Genomic DNA, 16,636 nt, shown 5'->3' with positions numbered 1-16,636 from the left:
CCCGCCCCCCCCGAGGCCCCGCCCCTCCCGGCCAGGACACGTCTGCGCGGCGCGGAGGGCAGGAGGCGGAGGCGCTGGTGGGACGCGCGTCGGGGGCAGCTTCCTCGTGCAGGCGGACGGAGGAGGTGGGCCTGGCCGCGGCCTCCGTGCCCTGCGAGCGGCCGCCCGGGAGTCCTGGAGCTGCGGGGTGGGCGGCGGGGGGAGCGCTGATCGGCCGAGCGACCCCAGGCCGGGCGGCCACGTGCGGGAAATGTCCGCCCGGCTCCTGCTGTCGCTGGACACCCCCCAGCGCTCCCAACCCCCTTCCCGCTCCTCGAAGGGCCGCTCTTCTTCACCTTTTCTTTATGTTCTGTTTTGTTTTTTTTTTTGTTTTTTTTTTTGAGGTTGCAGGCATCGGCTGCACCTCGGACCTTGACCTGCGGCCCGGGAGGAGGCGGGCGAGATCCACTGGCCGGGCAGAGACCACCTGACCACCTTTCTGGGCGCCGGAGTCCGGGCCCCACGCCAGGACTCTCCCTTTGTAAGTTGTGGGCTCCTCGGAGGTGCTTTGGGGGCAAAAGGGTCTAAGGTATGCGGTAGTACGCCCAGAGGGTCCCCAGCTTGGCGGGTGTCTCCAGGTGGGGGTTGGAGATTGAGGCCTGCAGGATCTCAGCTCTAGGCACCCCACCAACTTCTAGTGGCTTTGTCCAACTGAGATGACTGGAGAGCCAGTCTAGTCTCCATCAGTTAGAAATGCTTTCTGCTGCCCACGCCAGGAACTCAGGCTTGAACAGGTGGGGGTTGACTCTTCTCACCAAGAAGCCCAAGGGCGGGTAATTGGTGTGGATTTGGAGAGTCCACAGGATGAGGGCTGGTGTTGGATGGGTATCTGGGCTGCAAGGTGGCTGCTGCCGCTCCGGCCATCACGCCTGGGCAGGAAGAAAGAAGTGGCTGCTATTTCCTTGGTGAAAGCAAGAACTCCCCAGCTCTGTTACACCCCAGCACTTTGCCCTCATCCGGCTGACCTGGGGGACCAGGGGCCAGGGTATTAAGTTTGTCTTATTCCCTGGCTGTCATTTGGGGTGGCACATTGCTGCCTGGCACAGAATGGGACTCTGCTCCAGGGTGGACAGGGGGTGGACGTTAGGTAGACAGCTAGCAGAGTCGGTCCAGAGCCCCTTTCCCAGGCACACCTGGGAAGGCACAGCCCACACTCTGCAGACACTTGGCGTCCCTCGGGCCTGAGAACGGCCCCTGATCTGAGTGGCTGTGGCAAAGCAGGTGCTCCCACCTGACAGGCAGGCCTTGGGGCTGGGAGACAAGCTCCCTTCCTCCCTCCCCGCTGGGCTGGGGTTGGGGAAAGGGACGACACGGAGGCATGTCAGGAGTTTAAGAACTTCCAGGTCGCAGGAGTTTCTGGGTTGGCCTCTTGCCGTTCAGTGGCCCACTGTGCCTTTAAGCCTGTCTCCAGGATTCTGTGGGAGGGGATCCCTAGAAGAGAGGCCCCTGCCTCTCCAGCTCTGGACTCCCAGCAGGCCCAGGTGCCCCCCGGGCTCTGGCTTCTCCCACAGGCAGTGTCGGGGGCGAGGGGCTGCGAGTCGGACAGGCCGGAGGACACTGGACACGCTGGGGTGCTGCTCTGGCGCTCCAGGCCTCTCCCGACCTGCCAGACAGGCCGTACCAGCCGCCGCCCCATCCCCTGCCTTCCCAGCCTCCGGAGACGCTCCGGGGCCTTATCTGCCAGGAATGGGGAGGGAAGGAAGGCAGTTATCAGGTCAAGGACCCACGGTATCCTGTGCTGTCCTCCAGGGTGGCCTCGGCTCTGCCAGAGGCCCTCTCCTTCCCCTGCGCCCGGGACTGGGCTGGGTGGAGACAGCCTCTCGCATTCCTGAGGGAAGGGTTTGCAGCCTCCCTGGGTTAGAATTCCTGCTTGGCCTCCTCCCATGTGACCCTGGGCAAGTGGCTGGACCACTTGGCATCCCGGTCCCCTGGTAAGCCAGGTGAGAAGATTCGGGGGAAGGAGCCAGCCCACCGTCGTGTCCCCCCACCCCCGCCCCTACCCCCAGGCGGACCCTGGCCTTAAACGCAGCTCCACACGGAGCCCCAGCCACTGCCGTCACCGGGACCATGCTTTACAGGGAGTCAGGGCCCTGCACGCCTGCCTCGGTCTCCCCGCCCGTGAGCGCCTCAGCCCACCTTCTGCCCCTCTTGCCGTAGCCCCCGCAGCATGCAGCCCCAGGAGAGCGGCGTCCAGTACAGCAGGTGGGATGACCGCAGCCGCGACGAAGTCCACGTGGTGGCTGGGCCCAGCACAGAGGAGGCCTGGAGCTGGGAGAGGTGAGGGCCCGCAGGAGGAGCCCTCCACCTCCTCGTCCCCTCCTGGCGGCTTCCACGCTGCAGGCCCCCCCACCGCAGCCCCAACAGTCCCAGCCACCCGGGGCCCTGCACCTCCGTGTGCGGCTTCCCTCGCTGGGCTCCCTCCTGTCTCCCCAGTCAGCAGTCCATACAGACCACCCTCCTTCGGGGTCCACCTGCCCCAGGGCCCGCTCCCTTCCGGCCTAGCCCCCCGGTCGACTCAGGGGCTCATGTGGGGGCGCTTCTCTCCCTAGGATCTCCCGGAAGCTGTGCTCGGGCAGGCTGGGCATCGCCATGAAGGTGCTGGGCGGAGTGGCCCTCTTCTGGGCTGTCTTCATCCTCGGCTATCTCACTGGTTACTACGTACACAAGTGCAAATAAGGCTGCCCAGCACACCCGCTCGGGGCTGGCCGCCGTGCGTGGGGACATGGGCTCGGGTGGACACCCTGTACGCCAGAACCCCCTTTGTATACACTGAACCCCATATACATGATCCTCGTGTACAGAAGGCTTTTCTCTCTGCGCAGACATGCCCCCACCCCCGACACACAGACCCCAGGGTGCCGAGGTCACTGGCCAGCACATGGGCACACAGGCGAACAGGGACACAGGTGCCCGTGCCTGGCGCAGGCGGCCAGCCCAAGACACTAATGGCCAGGAGACTAGGGCCAGCTTGAGCTGGGACTGCAGGACACGCCTCCAGAGCCCCTGCAGAGCGCCCAGGCCCGGCAGCCCCAGGGAGGGGTCCTTCCTGAGGGGAACTTGTGGGGCCGTGGGGCCCTGAATAGGCCCCTGCCCTCTCTGGGCCCTCTGACTCCTGCTTTGCGTGGATGGCTCTGAGGGGGCCGTGTGTGTCCCTCTGCCACCCCCCCAGGGTGGGGAGAGAGGCCTCAGCCCTTGTCTGGGACCCACCGCCCAGTCTTCCCTGCAGTGAACTGGCCGTTCCCCCCGAGGGAGCAGATCCAGTGGGAGGGCGCTTCCCCCACCCTGCCCTGTGGGAGCCGGGGTGCCAATGCAGCCATTAAAGTCTGTTGAATGAAGGATGGGTGAGGGCCTCTTGCAGGAGCCTAGGTGCCTGCCTGGTGTGAGGCCAGCTGGAGGGCACTTGGACAACAGTGGGAAGCTTGTGGGAAGGGCCTGTCCTCCCTCCCACTTGGCTCTGGGCCTTGGAATGTGTCTTTGCCTGGCTGGGCCGGTCTTGTGGGCCGTGAGCCCCCGGGGGCAGGCCCGAGGACTGGCCGCTGGCGGGGCCTGTTCCTGCCTCACCTGACCGGCCGCGGACAAGGCCTCTCGGCTCAGAAGTTCAGTCCGGTGCCCCTGCCTTGTTCCCAGGAAGTGCCCTCCGGGGCCCCGTGTCCACCCCCACCTACTGACTACGGGCTCACGTCTCAGGCCCCATAGAGCCTTGCCAGAAACACCTTAGCAGACGCTGCTTCCTGGAGGACTGAGGCGGGAGATGAGGGACAGTCAGTGTCCTCGTGGAGCCCGAGACCGGAGGGCACGTGGCAAACCCGCATGTCAGAGGCCAAGCTGGCAGGGAAGGGCAGAGACCCCGCGAGACTGGCTTGCCTGTTAGGGACGGCTGCACCACCCAGGGGGTCCCTGGCTCTGCCCGCAAGGAGGGCGCGGTGCCTGGCGGGCCTGGCCTGCGCTGGGGTCTCCAGGTAGTGATGGGGGTCTGCTGTGGGGTGGGGACAAGGGATGCTGGTTAAGGGGCAGAGGTCTGGTCCAGCCAGCCCTAGTCTCCGGGCCTCAGCACCCGTCTCCAAGAAGACCCCGCTCCCAGCCCTGTTCAGCCACACTTGAGGGAGGCGTGCCAGCCGACCCGCATCTGGCCAGCCTTACCCTGGTGCCCCTGCTGGAGCCACCACAGGGTGGGCACTGGTGGGGGGGCACAGCTGGGTTGCATGGGCTCTAGGACGTTGGTAGTTCCTGAGGTGCAGGGGCTGGGTCTCCCCAAGACTGGGTGCAGCCTCTGCCAAGAGCCAGGCCAGGGTGCTGGACAGAAAAGAGGAGGGCCCCTGGCGGCTGCCCACCCACCAGTCGTCCCTGAGGCCATCCTGGTCTCCCTGACTTCCAGAACGCCTTGTGGGCTTCGGGGTCCCACTGTCTGAGCAGCCCCTGGGCAGGATGCACCGAGTCTGCTGATGGACCAGTGAGACGGGAGGGGCTGGGGGCCGAGGCTGGAGCACGTTGAGGAGGGAGGACAGAGCAGGTGGGGCAGCAAGCGGGTCTGGTCCACGCACAAGGGGCACTACGGGGAACCCGCCTGGGGGCGGTGTCCTCAGAGCCTCCCCAGCTCAGCCCAGCACTGCCCAGTGATCCCCGCGGGTCCTCACAAACACCTCCCTGGGTTGGGGGGAACCCCATGGGTAACAACAGATGACAAAAGCCATCTGGATCTGGCCTTCACGCTCTGTGCGCCCCGAGGCCCAGCAAGTCGCAGGACGAAGAGCAGGGTGCGCCAGCCCACTCCCTGGAGGACGTGCGTGTCTCCTTCTGTGGGCTGCACCAGCGGCCAGGCCTCTGTGTGGGGAGACTGCAGGCAGAGGCCCTTGGGCCACGTATCACCTCCTTGTGAGCTGCCTCCACCAGATGTGGCCCCCCAGGCCCTGGCCAGGGACAGGTGACAGCACCCTGCTGAGTTGCCAGGCAGTCTCCCCTCCCATGTAAGACCCAGGAGTGAGACCTGCGGGGGGGCAGGTGCCCTGGGAGGGGGTCCACCTCCCGCTCCAGGCCTGGAGGGCCCAGCAGCCTCTCTGGGCAGAGCCTGTGATCAAGCCCCTCTTGTGTTTTGCTGGCAAGATCTGGGCTGGGAAGGGGGGTTTCAGGTCCTCTGTTTCCCCAAAGTCACTACCCCGAAATACTGCCAAGAAAGCATTCACTGGGGAGAAACACAGATATTAAATGTTTATTAGTGGGCTGGACCGGCAAAGAGGAAGGACGTCTGGCTTCTGGTGGTAAGTCAAACACATCTGCATACCTCACACGGGGCTGAGCTGCGTCAGAAAGGCCATGGGCCGGCAGTGAGGTCACAGCTGACAGGACGTGCCCCCTCCCCCCCTGGCCACAGACCCATGCCAGCCAGGCCACCCACAGCAGTCGCCACCCTGAGTGCCCAGGGCTCATGACATGACAAGCCAGAGCCACCGGCACGGATGCTCGGTAGGTTTGGGGCTAACAAAACGAGGAAAAGCCACCATCTGGCCCACCTCCTTCAGCCCAGGGACCGAAGGGAAGGCCAGGAGGTGCCCAGAGAGCTGTGCTGGGTCCTACAAAGCGGGCTGGCCGAGCTCTGGGAGAACCACGTGCCTTCGTGAGCTGCCCCCCAACCCCATGTCTGGTTTTGATGGCTAAATGCATGGGTTCACTGAGCCTCTTGCAAACGCTCCCCAAGTCAGCAGAACACACAAACTGTCTCTTGCGGGTCACAGAATGTGACACCGACGGGGTCACTAAATACCAAAAGCCAGTTGAGTGTCTCGTAACCCTCCCAGACCATGAAGCAGGGAGGTCAGTAAACGCCACCTACCCCGTGGCCAGGGAGGGGTACCTGCGCACAGAAACAAATGCAGACTCACGGTCTAGGGCCCAAGACACTCAAAACTGGAAATAACCTAAGACACAAAATGCTGAAGAACTGTTCACGCCTGGCTGCGCTCTGGTTGATGGCTTCAAAGTTCACCTTCCGCGGCCGTCCCCGTGTCTGTCCTCTAGCGGGCTGACAACGGAACGTCCCGGCCGGTCCGCGGAAGCCAATTCCGCAACAGGGAACTGCGTGCGAGCCCGGAGCTGTGCGTTCTGATGTCTGTTCCTCTCTCGGGGGCGCACGAGGGGACTCTGTCGCGCTACCCCTAATGCATCCAACCGCAACAGGAAGAAAAAAATGCTTCTGCCAATTCTAAGGTCACCTAAAAAATATTTTTTTCATAAAAAGATGACGACCTGGCGCAAGCCAGGGACGGGACGTCACTCCGTATCTTGAGGCTGCGCCGCCGGCACGGTGCGGGTTTAAAAGCTGCTGTGTTGTAGAAAAACAATGGTGGTGCAGTTCACTGAAGCGCACGTCGTCTAGCTTCCCAGCGTAGAGCTGAATGTCCAAACCTCTGAGTCTTTTTTCCCCTGAATAAAGGTGTTTGCTGTGTTCACATGATCTCAGAATGTTTCGAACACTTAATTCTGATATTTGAGTAATTTCGTAAAAAGCTTTAGTAAAACAGTTTGGTGCTGGAAAGGCAAAACGATTCAAGTCCGTGGCAATGTGGCGTCACTGCGACAGGACGGAACCGTCCAGACAACCGAACAGAGGCGTGGATCTTAAAAACCACCAGGGTGAGAACGTAAGGAATAACTTAACGTCAGCACAACAGGTGCAGCTGAGGACCGCGTGGCGGCGCTGGTGGGCACGCGGCGGCCAGGGCTCAGCGGATCACGGTCACGTGGGGAGCGGCGAGGCCCAGGTCTGTCTTAGAGGGGTACACCACCTTCAGGTGCCCGTCCTCGTCAAGCACCCGGACCTGCTCCACCACCAGTGAGGCGCTCCCAGCATTTGTGGCACCTGGGCTCCCGCTGGGACCCGGAGGCTGTCCAGAGGCCGCGTCGGCTTCGGGATCTGAAAGTGATCCGTCCTCTTTATTTTCTAGCGTGTACTTGTTGATTTCTGCCATTTTCTGCAAAGGAAAAATACCCTTTTAGAGAAAACCAGGGCAGCTGTGCGTGCGAGGGACGGCAGGAAGACGGAGGGCGTGCCGTCCATCCCTGTGGCCAGAGTGCCAACCGGGTGAGAGCGTGGACTCACCAGCACGAGGGCGTCCATGATCTCTTTACAGGTCTGCAGACTCGCAGCACTTGTTACTTCCAAAAACAGATCAGAAGTTGTTTTCTTAATCTTAAAAAGAAATCAGTGGGGTTTTAGGGAAGAATACAGTTACCAGAGACAAGTCTGAGGAAAAACTTATAAAAAATGGTGCCAAGCAAACTGGGACCGTCCCCTTTCCAAACAGAGGCAGAGGCGGGAACGCACACATGGTGACGCCTGGTGCAGCACCGCGCTGAGAGGGACACGAGCTCTGGAGACTGGGGGCCTCTGTGGGCAGCACAGCATGGGGCCTGCACGGTCTGGTGTGGGGACGGGCCATCACGACAGAGCAGGCCCAGACACACGAACACGCACGGGCCATGCCCTACCTTCGTCTTCTCGCCATTGGTTATCGGTGGGAAAGAAATCACGTCGCCATCCGCATCCACGAGGCAGGGGTAAGTCTCCTTCCCGTCCAGTAAGTGCAGATATCTGCAGGGAAAAACGCGGAGGTGGCATAACTATGGGAACGCACACCTACGGGTCACACTGGACAAATGCAAGCTCTTGAGACTAATCAGTGTGAGACCAGGCACCTACGAGCTTGGGAGGAAGACGTGCTAAAGCCTGTCCTCACGTGGGCCTCGCATAGCAGGCCACCCATACCCCACCCGAGGCGCTGGTGATGTGCACAAAACGCTGTAGGCCTGATGGCTTTGCTGTCATCAGGGTGACTGCACTGCCCTCCCCCGTCCCTGTGCACGTGCTGTGGGCAGGACCCCCGTCCCTCCCGACGATGGGCCTGTGCACTTAAGAAAGCCTGTTCTCCCCAAAGCAGCGTCTAAGCCCCTGCTCCGAGAGAAGAGGCCTGTCTGACATGGTTCCTTTAACCCCACACGAGAGTCCCTGACAGCACAGGGAACGAAGTTTGGGAGATGTTAACATCTGTAAGGGACAGTCTCAAGTTATGGCAGCCTTTGAGTGAAGTGGAGGCCGGAGGTGTGCCCTGCAGGGTGGGTGCAGCGCCCCGAGGGGAGGCTCGCCACTGACCTGTGCAGGCCCGACACGTTCTGCCTCTTCTTCTGCTTCCTATGCTCCTCGGCCTCCAGCTGTAACTGCCGCACCAGGTCCTTGGCTTTAACTTCTCTGCGCCCCAAGGGCACGATCTGTGGGGTGAACACCTGGTGGTGAGCTCGGATGGAACAAGCTCTCCTCACAGCCGCGGCCACCACACGCTGCCAGTCCCCTGCTCATGTGGCCGTCGGCACAGTGTCCCCTCTCGGCTCTCCCCTCCATTCTCCCTGTGATGGTGGCATGAGCACGTGGGGCCGCTAGGGCCCCTCAGGGACCTGCCACACACGCCGGCACTCCCGAAGCTGGGCTTAACCTTCAACCCGCCACACGCCATGGCGTCTCCCAGGCCTGAGGCTGGGCTCCCGGACTGCCCGCGGGGACCCTGCCGCACCCCAGGGCGTAACAGACAAACCAAGCTCACTCAAGTCAACCCAAATGAGGGGTTCTGTAGTCAGTACATAAACCCGTGTTTGGTGAAAGCTGAGCAAATGAAGGAAACCACTTTGAAATAACTCCCTCCTCTGAAGAGTGTACTTTCCAATGAACCGCAAACGCGGCCTGTGTGTGACTCGAGGTACTCGCCGGGGGCAGCGTCAGATGCTGCCTTGGAGCGCAGGCACGCCGTCACGAGCACGCGCCTCACGGAAACGCAAAACAGGTGCCAACGGGGAGGGGCACGTGCTGGCACCTTGAGATCGTGTGGTGGGCGGGCGGTGTAGAGCAGGGGCCCGCGCACGGCCCGGAGGTCGTGGGTCGCGATGGTGGCTGCCGTCCTCTTCTCACACATGTCCTCGTGAAGCTTCGTCTGCAACGTGAGACCCGCCGAGCTCAGTGCCCGAGCGCCCCGCGCTGCCCACCCTGCCCCTCTGCCTGCCCTCCCTGCGCCCTGCGCCTCTGCACACCCGCCCTGCCCCTGCCCTTCCTGGGCCGCATGCACCCACCTGGGAGGTGAGGAACCGTCTGAGCGCGTTCCCAGCCTGCAGGTCCATGCCTCTCACAACGGCCCCCACGATGAACGGCCGGACGTCCCTGACCACGGGGCTGACGTGCACAGTCAGCGGGGCGGGGTTCTCAGACACGTGCAGGATGCGGAGCAGCAGTCTGCTGGCGCTGTCCACCCCCTCCCCCTCCCCCTCGCCACTCTCCCTCCTCCGTCTCTCGCGCCGTCTCCTGCGGGCCTCTTCCTTCTCCGGGCCGTCCGCCTTGGCCCTGCACCGCCCGCCACCCCGGCCTCCGCTGCGCAGGTACTCCAGGATGGACTTGGTCTGGCAGCCGTGCACCATTTTCTCCAGCCGGCGGTCCGTCAGCTTGTTCCCCCGGAAGTTGACCTCCTTGAGCTTGGGGCAGTCGGCCAGCTCTGCTGGGACCTCGCTGAGCTGGTTATTGGAGAGGTCCAGCATCTGGGAAGGAGATGGAGGGCCTGCCATCACACACTGCCTCCCCGAGCGCTGCCCCACCCCACACGGCCTGTCCCCCGCTCTGTACCCAGACTGACACCTGCTACCGCGGCCACACAGCCCATGTGATGGCTGCCAACAACCCCCACGAAATGCTTCCTGCTCCCTGCAAGGTTCCTTGTGGTGACAACTATCCCAATGGATGAAGGTGACAGAGAAAAGAGCACAGAACGAGAACTTGTGGTTGTAAGTACTTGAGATGAGAAACAGGTTCCCCACAAAATGATGCTCACATTTTTTAACTAAAGGAGTTAAAAAGAAAACACAGCATGAGTAACAAGCATTCCTCTTCATATGGAAATGCAAAGCCCCCAGCAAGACGATGCAGCACGCTCGACTCCACCTGTGTGCAGAATGGCGAACCGGCTCTGACGCTGGCCTGGGTTCTCGGCCCCCATCCTGACCCAGGAGGCTACAGGGCTGCTGCTGTCTGTGCCATAAGGAGGCTCGTGAAACGCTACGGCCCATGCAGAAGAACCTGCCATCACTATTAATGACTGGGCTTTGGCAAACACGCACGCCTGGCATCAGCATCGCTGACGGCATGGAAACCATCAGAACAGCCACCTTGCGGGGTCATCCCGCCAGAGCTGGGCTGGGCAGGAGGGACACCGACGGAGCCTACTTCTAGTAGGTGGGTCTGGGGTAGGTCCTCTGCTTCCCCTCCTGTAGCTGTGGTGAGAGGGCAGCCACCCTCCCCCGCGCTGTACACGTACGTACACACACACACACACACACACACACACACACACACACACACACACACACACACACACACACACACACACACACACACACACACACACACACACACACACACCTGGTCCTGGGTGGGCTAGGCCAGCACCAGTCCTGGGCCTGACTGGGACATAAACAGGCCCCAACAAGACTGGTGAGGGATTTTGTCACGAGCTCAAAGGGGAGCAGGGGCTGATGATCCAGAAGATGCCGCCTGCTTGGCTGGTAGTGGGGACGAGTCAGACCCCGGCCGCGAATGAGGCAATCCTGAGGCTGCTGAAGCCCGAGAGCCAGCACACAAACTCACAGCCGGGCGAGCACCTGGTGCCGCTGCGAAGCCTCTGTCAGGGCTCAGGAGACAGCGAGCAGCTGGAACCGGCTTCCAGCTTGCACTCAGGACCGGGGACACGAGAGGAAGGAAGCACATAAGCCAGACTTGGCCGTCAGTCACCTTGGGGGGACCAAGTGGCCCCAAGGGGCTGTGGGCAACACGATTTCCTACAGCTGTGGTCACTCTGTGCCTCACCAGGCCTTTCTCCTCACTCGAGCAGGACTGGGAAGGGTGGGGGAGGGGAACTGAATCAGCCCCACCATCGGAGCTTGTGAGTGGCTGCGAGGGGCTGGTGTTCTGAGGTCAGGTTTGGGGTAGCACACACCAGCTTTGGGGTCCGCCACACTGTCTGAAGGGCTCAGGCCAGCTGGAGGACTCCGTCGGGGTCACTGTCACTGCTGCAGGAGGCCGGCCAGGTGGACGCCATGTGCTGACAGCAGAGGAGGAAGCGGCGAGGAAGGCAGACTGGGGGGCTGCACCTCCCTGGCTGCCGCCCCCACCACAGTGCCAACGGTGTGAGGGTCCCGGGTCAGGGGGCTTCCTTCACGGCTAACAACGAGCAAATCATGGACATCTCAGAACAGTAAGCAGGGGCAGCGGTCAGGGCCCAGAGGGCAGCTCAGGCCCTGGGCTGGGCCCCATGAGAATGTGGACGGGGAGGGGGAGGCGGCAGATCGGGGTTCTGGAAGTTGGGGGCCCTGTAGAAATGTGGACACCAGCAGGTAAGTGCAGCAGACTCAGTGGGGTTTCACGCCTAGAAAAGGACACCAAAGGAACAAGGGAGCCTCAGGAGGAGCCCTGAGGTGACAGGGAACGTCAGTGCGGACTTCAACTCCTGCAGGAGGGCAGGTCTCTGACCAGGAAGCCGAGTTCAGATTGTGCGTCCCAACCCCCAAAGGGTACAAAACACAGAGTAGAATTAACTGCACATGGACCGGCGCCCCAAAATGTGCCTGGAGGCGACACACGAAGACCCCCATTTACCCCCTTCCTGCAGGTCACACAGATGGCACTGGGCCTGGGCCGCCGAGCGCCTCTGGGAACATCACCGCTGCAGGGCCAGCCGTATGCTGGGGAAGGGGTGCTAAATCCCTGGCTGTGAGACCCCGAGACTAACACGCCACCTCCAGAGGGGCGCTAGGAGCCGTCTTCGTTCCAGCGGGCACGCCCGCCGGAGGGGACCCAAACCCCACCCAGGCACCAAGCAGCCCATCGGGAAGATAAAGGCGGAGGAAGGGCTTCTAAACTTCAGTGTGTCTGGGTGCTGGACAGAGGTTTCACAATCCAAGTTCAACTTCTCTGTGAAGCCTGACAGCAGGACGGCAACAGAACTGGGCTCAGTACAGGCTGCTAACCAGCTGGTGAAGTCTGGCACAGACAGTACTCGGCCATCTCTAGGACTTCCTTGTCACCGGCTGCCAGGGTGGGGACGAAGGTCGGGCCTTCACGGCAGCCAGGCCTGGGGCCACCACCTGGGGCAGCTCCCTGGGGGAGGGAGCACTCTGGAAGTGAGGGGAGGGACAGGCAGAGGCCTGTGTGCGGCTACTCCAATGGCTCCTAAGGAGCCGTGCGCCCCAGGAATTCACCTCCTGCGTGAAGTCTCCCCAGGAACGTGGGCGGGGCTTCACTCGTCCCATCTGCCGGGCGCGGCGGGAGTGCCAGGTGCCAGCTCCAAGCCTACGCCTCTTGCAGTTGTGCTCTCAGGAGCCTTGGGCTGCCACGAACAAGTGCACTAGGCTGCTGGGCAGAGAGCGGCGCCCGGATGTCCCGGGAAGTAGCAGCCAGCACAGCGCTCCCGCTGAGCCCAGCCCTGCGCTCGCCGCCAGCTGAACTCGGGACCGAGCAAGCACAGTGGCTCTGTGCCACCCTGGGAGGGGGCCGGTCAGTACGTAAAACGACTGTCGCTGTTCCCGCACAAGGCTTTGGTCGGTCCTGGGGTCCTCCCCGTTCGTGGCACGGTGGCCGTCCCCGCAAGTCTCCCACGGGCAAGGACCCGGTGCAGGAACCAGCGGCACGGCCACGAGACGCTGAGGGAGCCCACACTTCTGCCTCCGAGCTCAGTTTCCTGCACCCCAGCTGCCTTCCCACAGCAGCTGCAGGGGTGTCTGTTCGCACAACCCCAGTGTGTGCAGCAACGCTGCTTCGTATGGTTCTAGTGGCACGGTGCACGGGGGCATCATCTTAGAAAGGCCCCCAGAGGACATCGAAATCCAAAAGAGATTCCAGCTAGCTCTGGCGCCACACCCTCCACGACAGGGACAGGCCCCTTCACGTGGAAGAGATCGATGGAAGCCTAGTGGGGGCGCGGAGGGTCGGCAGAGGAGACATCCCCTGAACGACAGTGTCAGGACACACGAAGGCCACGGACATCACTGGTGGGTGCCACACACGTAGTACAGAACACTCAAAACAAACCTAACCACCGGGAAGACATTCTGGATCTGAAGAGAAGCAGAACAAGTGATTTTGCACTCACACGACCTGTACTCAGCGGCGTATCTCGTACACCAACGTTCCGGAAAACCGAGAGATCTGACAGACGGGAAGATGGAGTAAACGGGGTTGTACGTGATCTGTCACACCTCAGCCACAAAGCGAAGCCTCCAGCCCTGGATGACCACAGTGCCCCGGGAGTCACCCCCACAGCCTCACGCTGCAAATGCCAGCAAGCACGTGGCACCCCTTTCTCTTAACTACAAACACACACGTACACACACATCCATACACGCGTACGCACACGCATTTAGATCTGTACACAGACATAACATATTTGTCAGATCAGTTGACAATATCTTAAGAGTAACTTCTGCTGAAATAAACCAGTTGAACCAATGTAGACACATTTTACCGCTTAAGAAAGTCTGCATTAAAAGGATGAAAAGTAGGAATAAGAAGAAATACAGATCTGCCTTTTTAAAGATGAAATGGAAAGACAAAAGACACAGAGGAGGCAGTGCTGGACAGGAGCCTCTAGACTGGATTTGGGAGTGGCCGGGAAATTTCCATCCTCCCCACTCCTACTCAGCAGGCTTAAGGGGCACCTGTCCCGCCCAGCATTATGCTGGGGCCTGGGGAGGAGTAAGCAAGCAGCTCCTGGACAACGGAGTCTAGAGGAAAACCCAAAGTATTTGTTGTCGACTGTGAGCAACCCCTTCCGGCATCTGTTAAACAGGAGTAACAACCTCTTCCCTTGGAAGGCAGTCGTCAGGGTTGAGGGAAACACCTTACATGAAATCACAGCGCACCGCACTACGGGAATGCCTGTTACTTCACACCCGAGCCTTGCCTGGGGGCCGCCTCCCCACCACGCTCACAAAATCACAAGTGTTTGGAGCTAGAGACACTTAGGGGGCCCTGCTGCTGACCTGCGCCCGACCGGAGACGGGGGCCGAGCTTGCTAACAACGACGCAACAACGGGTCGCAGAACGCAGCGCCAGTGGAGCCAGGCCCGCGAGGCTGGAGGCCCCGGCACGGGAGGGCGGCCCGGCTCCGAGCGCAGCTCCCTCCCCGCCACGCCTCCAGGGCCCCGGCCCGCCCCGCAGGTCCCCGCTGACCTTGAGCGAGGCCAGGTGCGCGATGTCGGGGCTGAGCTCCCGGAGGCAGTTGTCGGCGGCCGCCAGCTCGCTGAGCAGCGGCAGCGCGCCGGGACGGAAGAGCTCGGCGGGGAAGGAGTCCAGGCGGTTGCCCGTGAGGTTGAGGGTCTGCAGGCGCGGGGCGCAGCGCGCCAGGTCGGCGGGCAGCTCGCGCAGCCGGTTGCCGCTGAGGTTGAGGCTCTGCAGCTGCGGGAGGCCCGGCGGCTCAGCGGGGCCCAGGCCCTGGCCCGGCGGCAGTGCCTCCAGCGCGTTGCCCGACAGGTCGAGCACGCGCAGCGCGGGCAGCGGGCCGAGCTCGGGGCTCAGGCCGGGCCCCAGCGCGTTGCGCCGCAGCACGAGGCTGTGCAGCTGCGGGAGGCCCTGCGCCAGGCCCGGGCCCGGCTCGCGCAGGCTCCCGCAGCCGCTCACCTCCAGGTAGTGCAGCAGCGGCAGCGTGAAGAGCCGCGGCGGCAGCCGCCCGCCCGCCGCGCGCACCCGCTGCTCCAGCCCGGGCCCCGTCAGCAGCAGCTCGCGCCGCCGCTCGCGCTCGGCCAGCTCCAGCTCGGGCCAGGCCTCGGGCGCGGGAGCCGCTGCCGCCGCCGCCGCCGCCGCCATCGCGCCGCCGCTCCAGGGGCGCTTCCGGGGCACGACGCGTCACTTCCGGCCGGGGCCGGAAGGGGCGAGGTCGCGGGGACTGCGCGAGCCCCGGGCGCCTCCGGGAGAAGAGCGGCGGGGAGGTGTTTCGTGGAGGGAAGGGCCTCTGCGGGCGTTTGGGGCTGCTCGGGGGCCGGGGCCCACAGACGACCGGGTCGCCGCACCCCACCCCCACCCTGCCCGACCCTGAGCAGTGGCGGCCTCCCCCACCCGCGGGTCTGGGCCCACGCAGTGATGGCGCCCCTAACCCGGACGCGACCCTGAGCAGTGAAGCCCCACCCCGCCCCACCCGGGTCCGACCCTGAGCAGCGATGGCCCCCCCCCCCACCCGGGTCGACCCTGAGCAGTGATCGCCTTCCCCCCGCCCCCCTCCAGGTCCTGGCCCATGCCCACGCAGTGATGCCCCCCCCAACCCCAGATAGGGCCCTGAGCCGTGATGGCCCCCCCCCCACCCGGGTCGACCCTGAGCAGTGATCGCCTTCCCCCCGCCCCCCTCCAGGTCCTGGCCCATGCCCACGCAGTGATGCCCCCCCCAACCCCAGATAGGGCCCTGAGCCGTGATGGCCCCCCCCCCCCACCCGGGTCTGACCCTGAGCAGTCCAGGGGCGCCTGGGTGGCTTGGTCCATCGGTTAAGCGGCTGACTCTTCATTTTGGCTCAGGTCATGATCTCTCGACCTTGAGATTGAGCCCTGTGTCCTCTGCGCTGGGCATGGAGTCTACTTGAGATTCTCTCTTCTTCTTCCTCTGCCCCTCCCTGCTCACACACTCTCTCCCTCTTTTAAAAATAATTAAAAAAGACAACATAGTCATCGCTTAAGCAGCACGTACGTCCTCACGCACTGAAATAAAGTTCTCAGACAACCATCTGAGCGGCCGTGCAGGACTGCCTCTGCCAGAGGCAGCCTCAGCTGGATTCTGCTCATAGCCTTTATTTTGGTTTTTATCAGAAAAGCCAGGACAGATGCTTCCAAGCGTGGGAAAGGAGTACAAAGGGATGGCAAACATCTTGAAGCAGGCTTGCATTTTACCAGATGACCTGTAGGCACGCAAGGAGGCAGTCATGGGATAAGGGAGGAGCGAGATGTTTGTGCTACTAATCGCCAGGTGCAGGAAGAGGGGATGAGGGTTACATTCTTTCCTAGCTCCTAACCTATGCCCTGCCCCTGGAGATGGTGGGATCCCGTTCCTTCTGGGCCATTGCTTTCAACAGCCAGAGACCAGGAACGCTGCTGACGTTTTCAGCTGCTTCCACACTCATCCCTTAGGGCTTACAATATTCTAAGAATAACTCCACAGTCCCCCTTTTTGTTTAGTGGGATATGGAGGTGGGCTGTTTAAGGGGGTGGCAAGGATCTGTGTGGTCACTACAAGTGTGTTTCGGGTCCTCTAGGCAGAACAGGAGGGGAGGCTTGCCATGATGACTATAACGAGAAAGGAGATTATTAAAAGCAGTATAGCCATGTAAAACCAAGAGTGGAGATTGAGCTCAGAGAACCAGTTTTTTGGATAGAGCCAGGTAGAAATATCATTGAGAGTATTAATGGTAGCTTGTTGACGTTCTTGTTGGAGTTCCTGTGTTTGTGCTTGTTACTTAAGTTTTAGATTTTCAATGGACAGGGATGCCTGGGTGGCTCAGTCGGTTAAGGGTCTGCCTTCGGCTCAGGTCATGATCCCGG

General features: G+C 62.1%; 2 protein-coding genes across 3 annotated transcripts; one reads left to right on the top strand and one right to left on the bottom strand.

The window, feature by feature from the left end:
- Positions 1-51: 51 nt before the first annotated feature.
- SMIM1 (small integral membrane protein 1 (Vel blood group)) lies at positions 52-2,827 on the top strand. Of its 2 annotated transcripts, none has more exons than XM_028108575.2 (4): positions 52-125; positions 384-520; positions 2,197-2,316; positions 2,589-2,827. In XM_028108575.2, the coding sequence occupies exons 3-4, from the start codon at positions 2,207-2,209 to the stop codon at positions 2,713-2,715; spliced, it is 237 nt and encodes a 78-aa protein (XP_027964376.1). In that variant the 5' UTR covers positions 52-125; positions 384-520; positions 2,197-2,206; the 3' UTR covers positions 2,716-2,827. The 2 variants fall into 2 exon arrangements, with proteins under 2 accessions (XP_027964376.1, XP_027964377.1); XM_028108576.2 differs by having other exon boundaries at positions 63-125; positions 391-520.
- A 2,398-nt stretch (positions 2,828-5,225) lies between these two features.
- LRRC47 (leucine rich repeat containing 47) lies at positions 5,226-14,935 on the bottom strand. Its single transcript, XM_028108302.2, has 7 exons — positions 14,288-14,935; positions 9,148-9,606; positions 8,895-9,011; positions 8,183-8,298; positions 7,522-7,624; positions 7,133-7,222; positions 5,226-7,004 (listed from the first exon to the last, which is right to left on the bottom strand). The coding sequence occupies exons 1-7, from the start codon at positions 14,918-14,920 to the stop codon at positions 6,756-6,758; spliced, it is 1,767 nt and encodes a 588-aa protein (XP_027964103.1). The 5' UTR covers positions 14,921-14,935; the 3' UTR covers positions 5,226-6,755.
- Between the last annotated feature and the right edge of the window lie 1,701 nt (positions 14,936-16,636).

This window comes from Eumetopias jubatus, unplaced genomic scaffold (genome assembly GCF_037043125.1).
Source record: "Eumetopias jubatus isolate StellerSeaLion01/CBP00866 unplaced genomic scaffold, mEumJub1_p1.0 scaffold_4, whole genome shotgun sequence".
In the NCBI taxonomy this organism is placed as follows: domain Eukaryota; kingdom Metazoa; phylum Chordata; class Mammalia; order Carnivora; family Otariidae; genus Eumetopias; species Eumetopias jubatus.
Note: the sequence above shows the minus strand (reverse complement) of the source record. Positions and strands in the feature narration are given on the sequence as shown.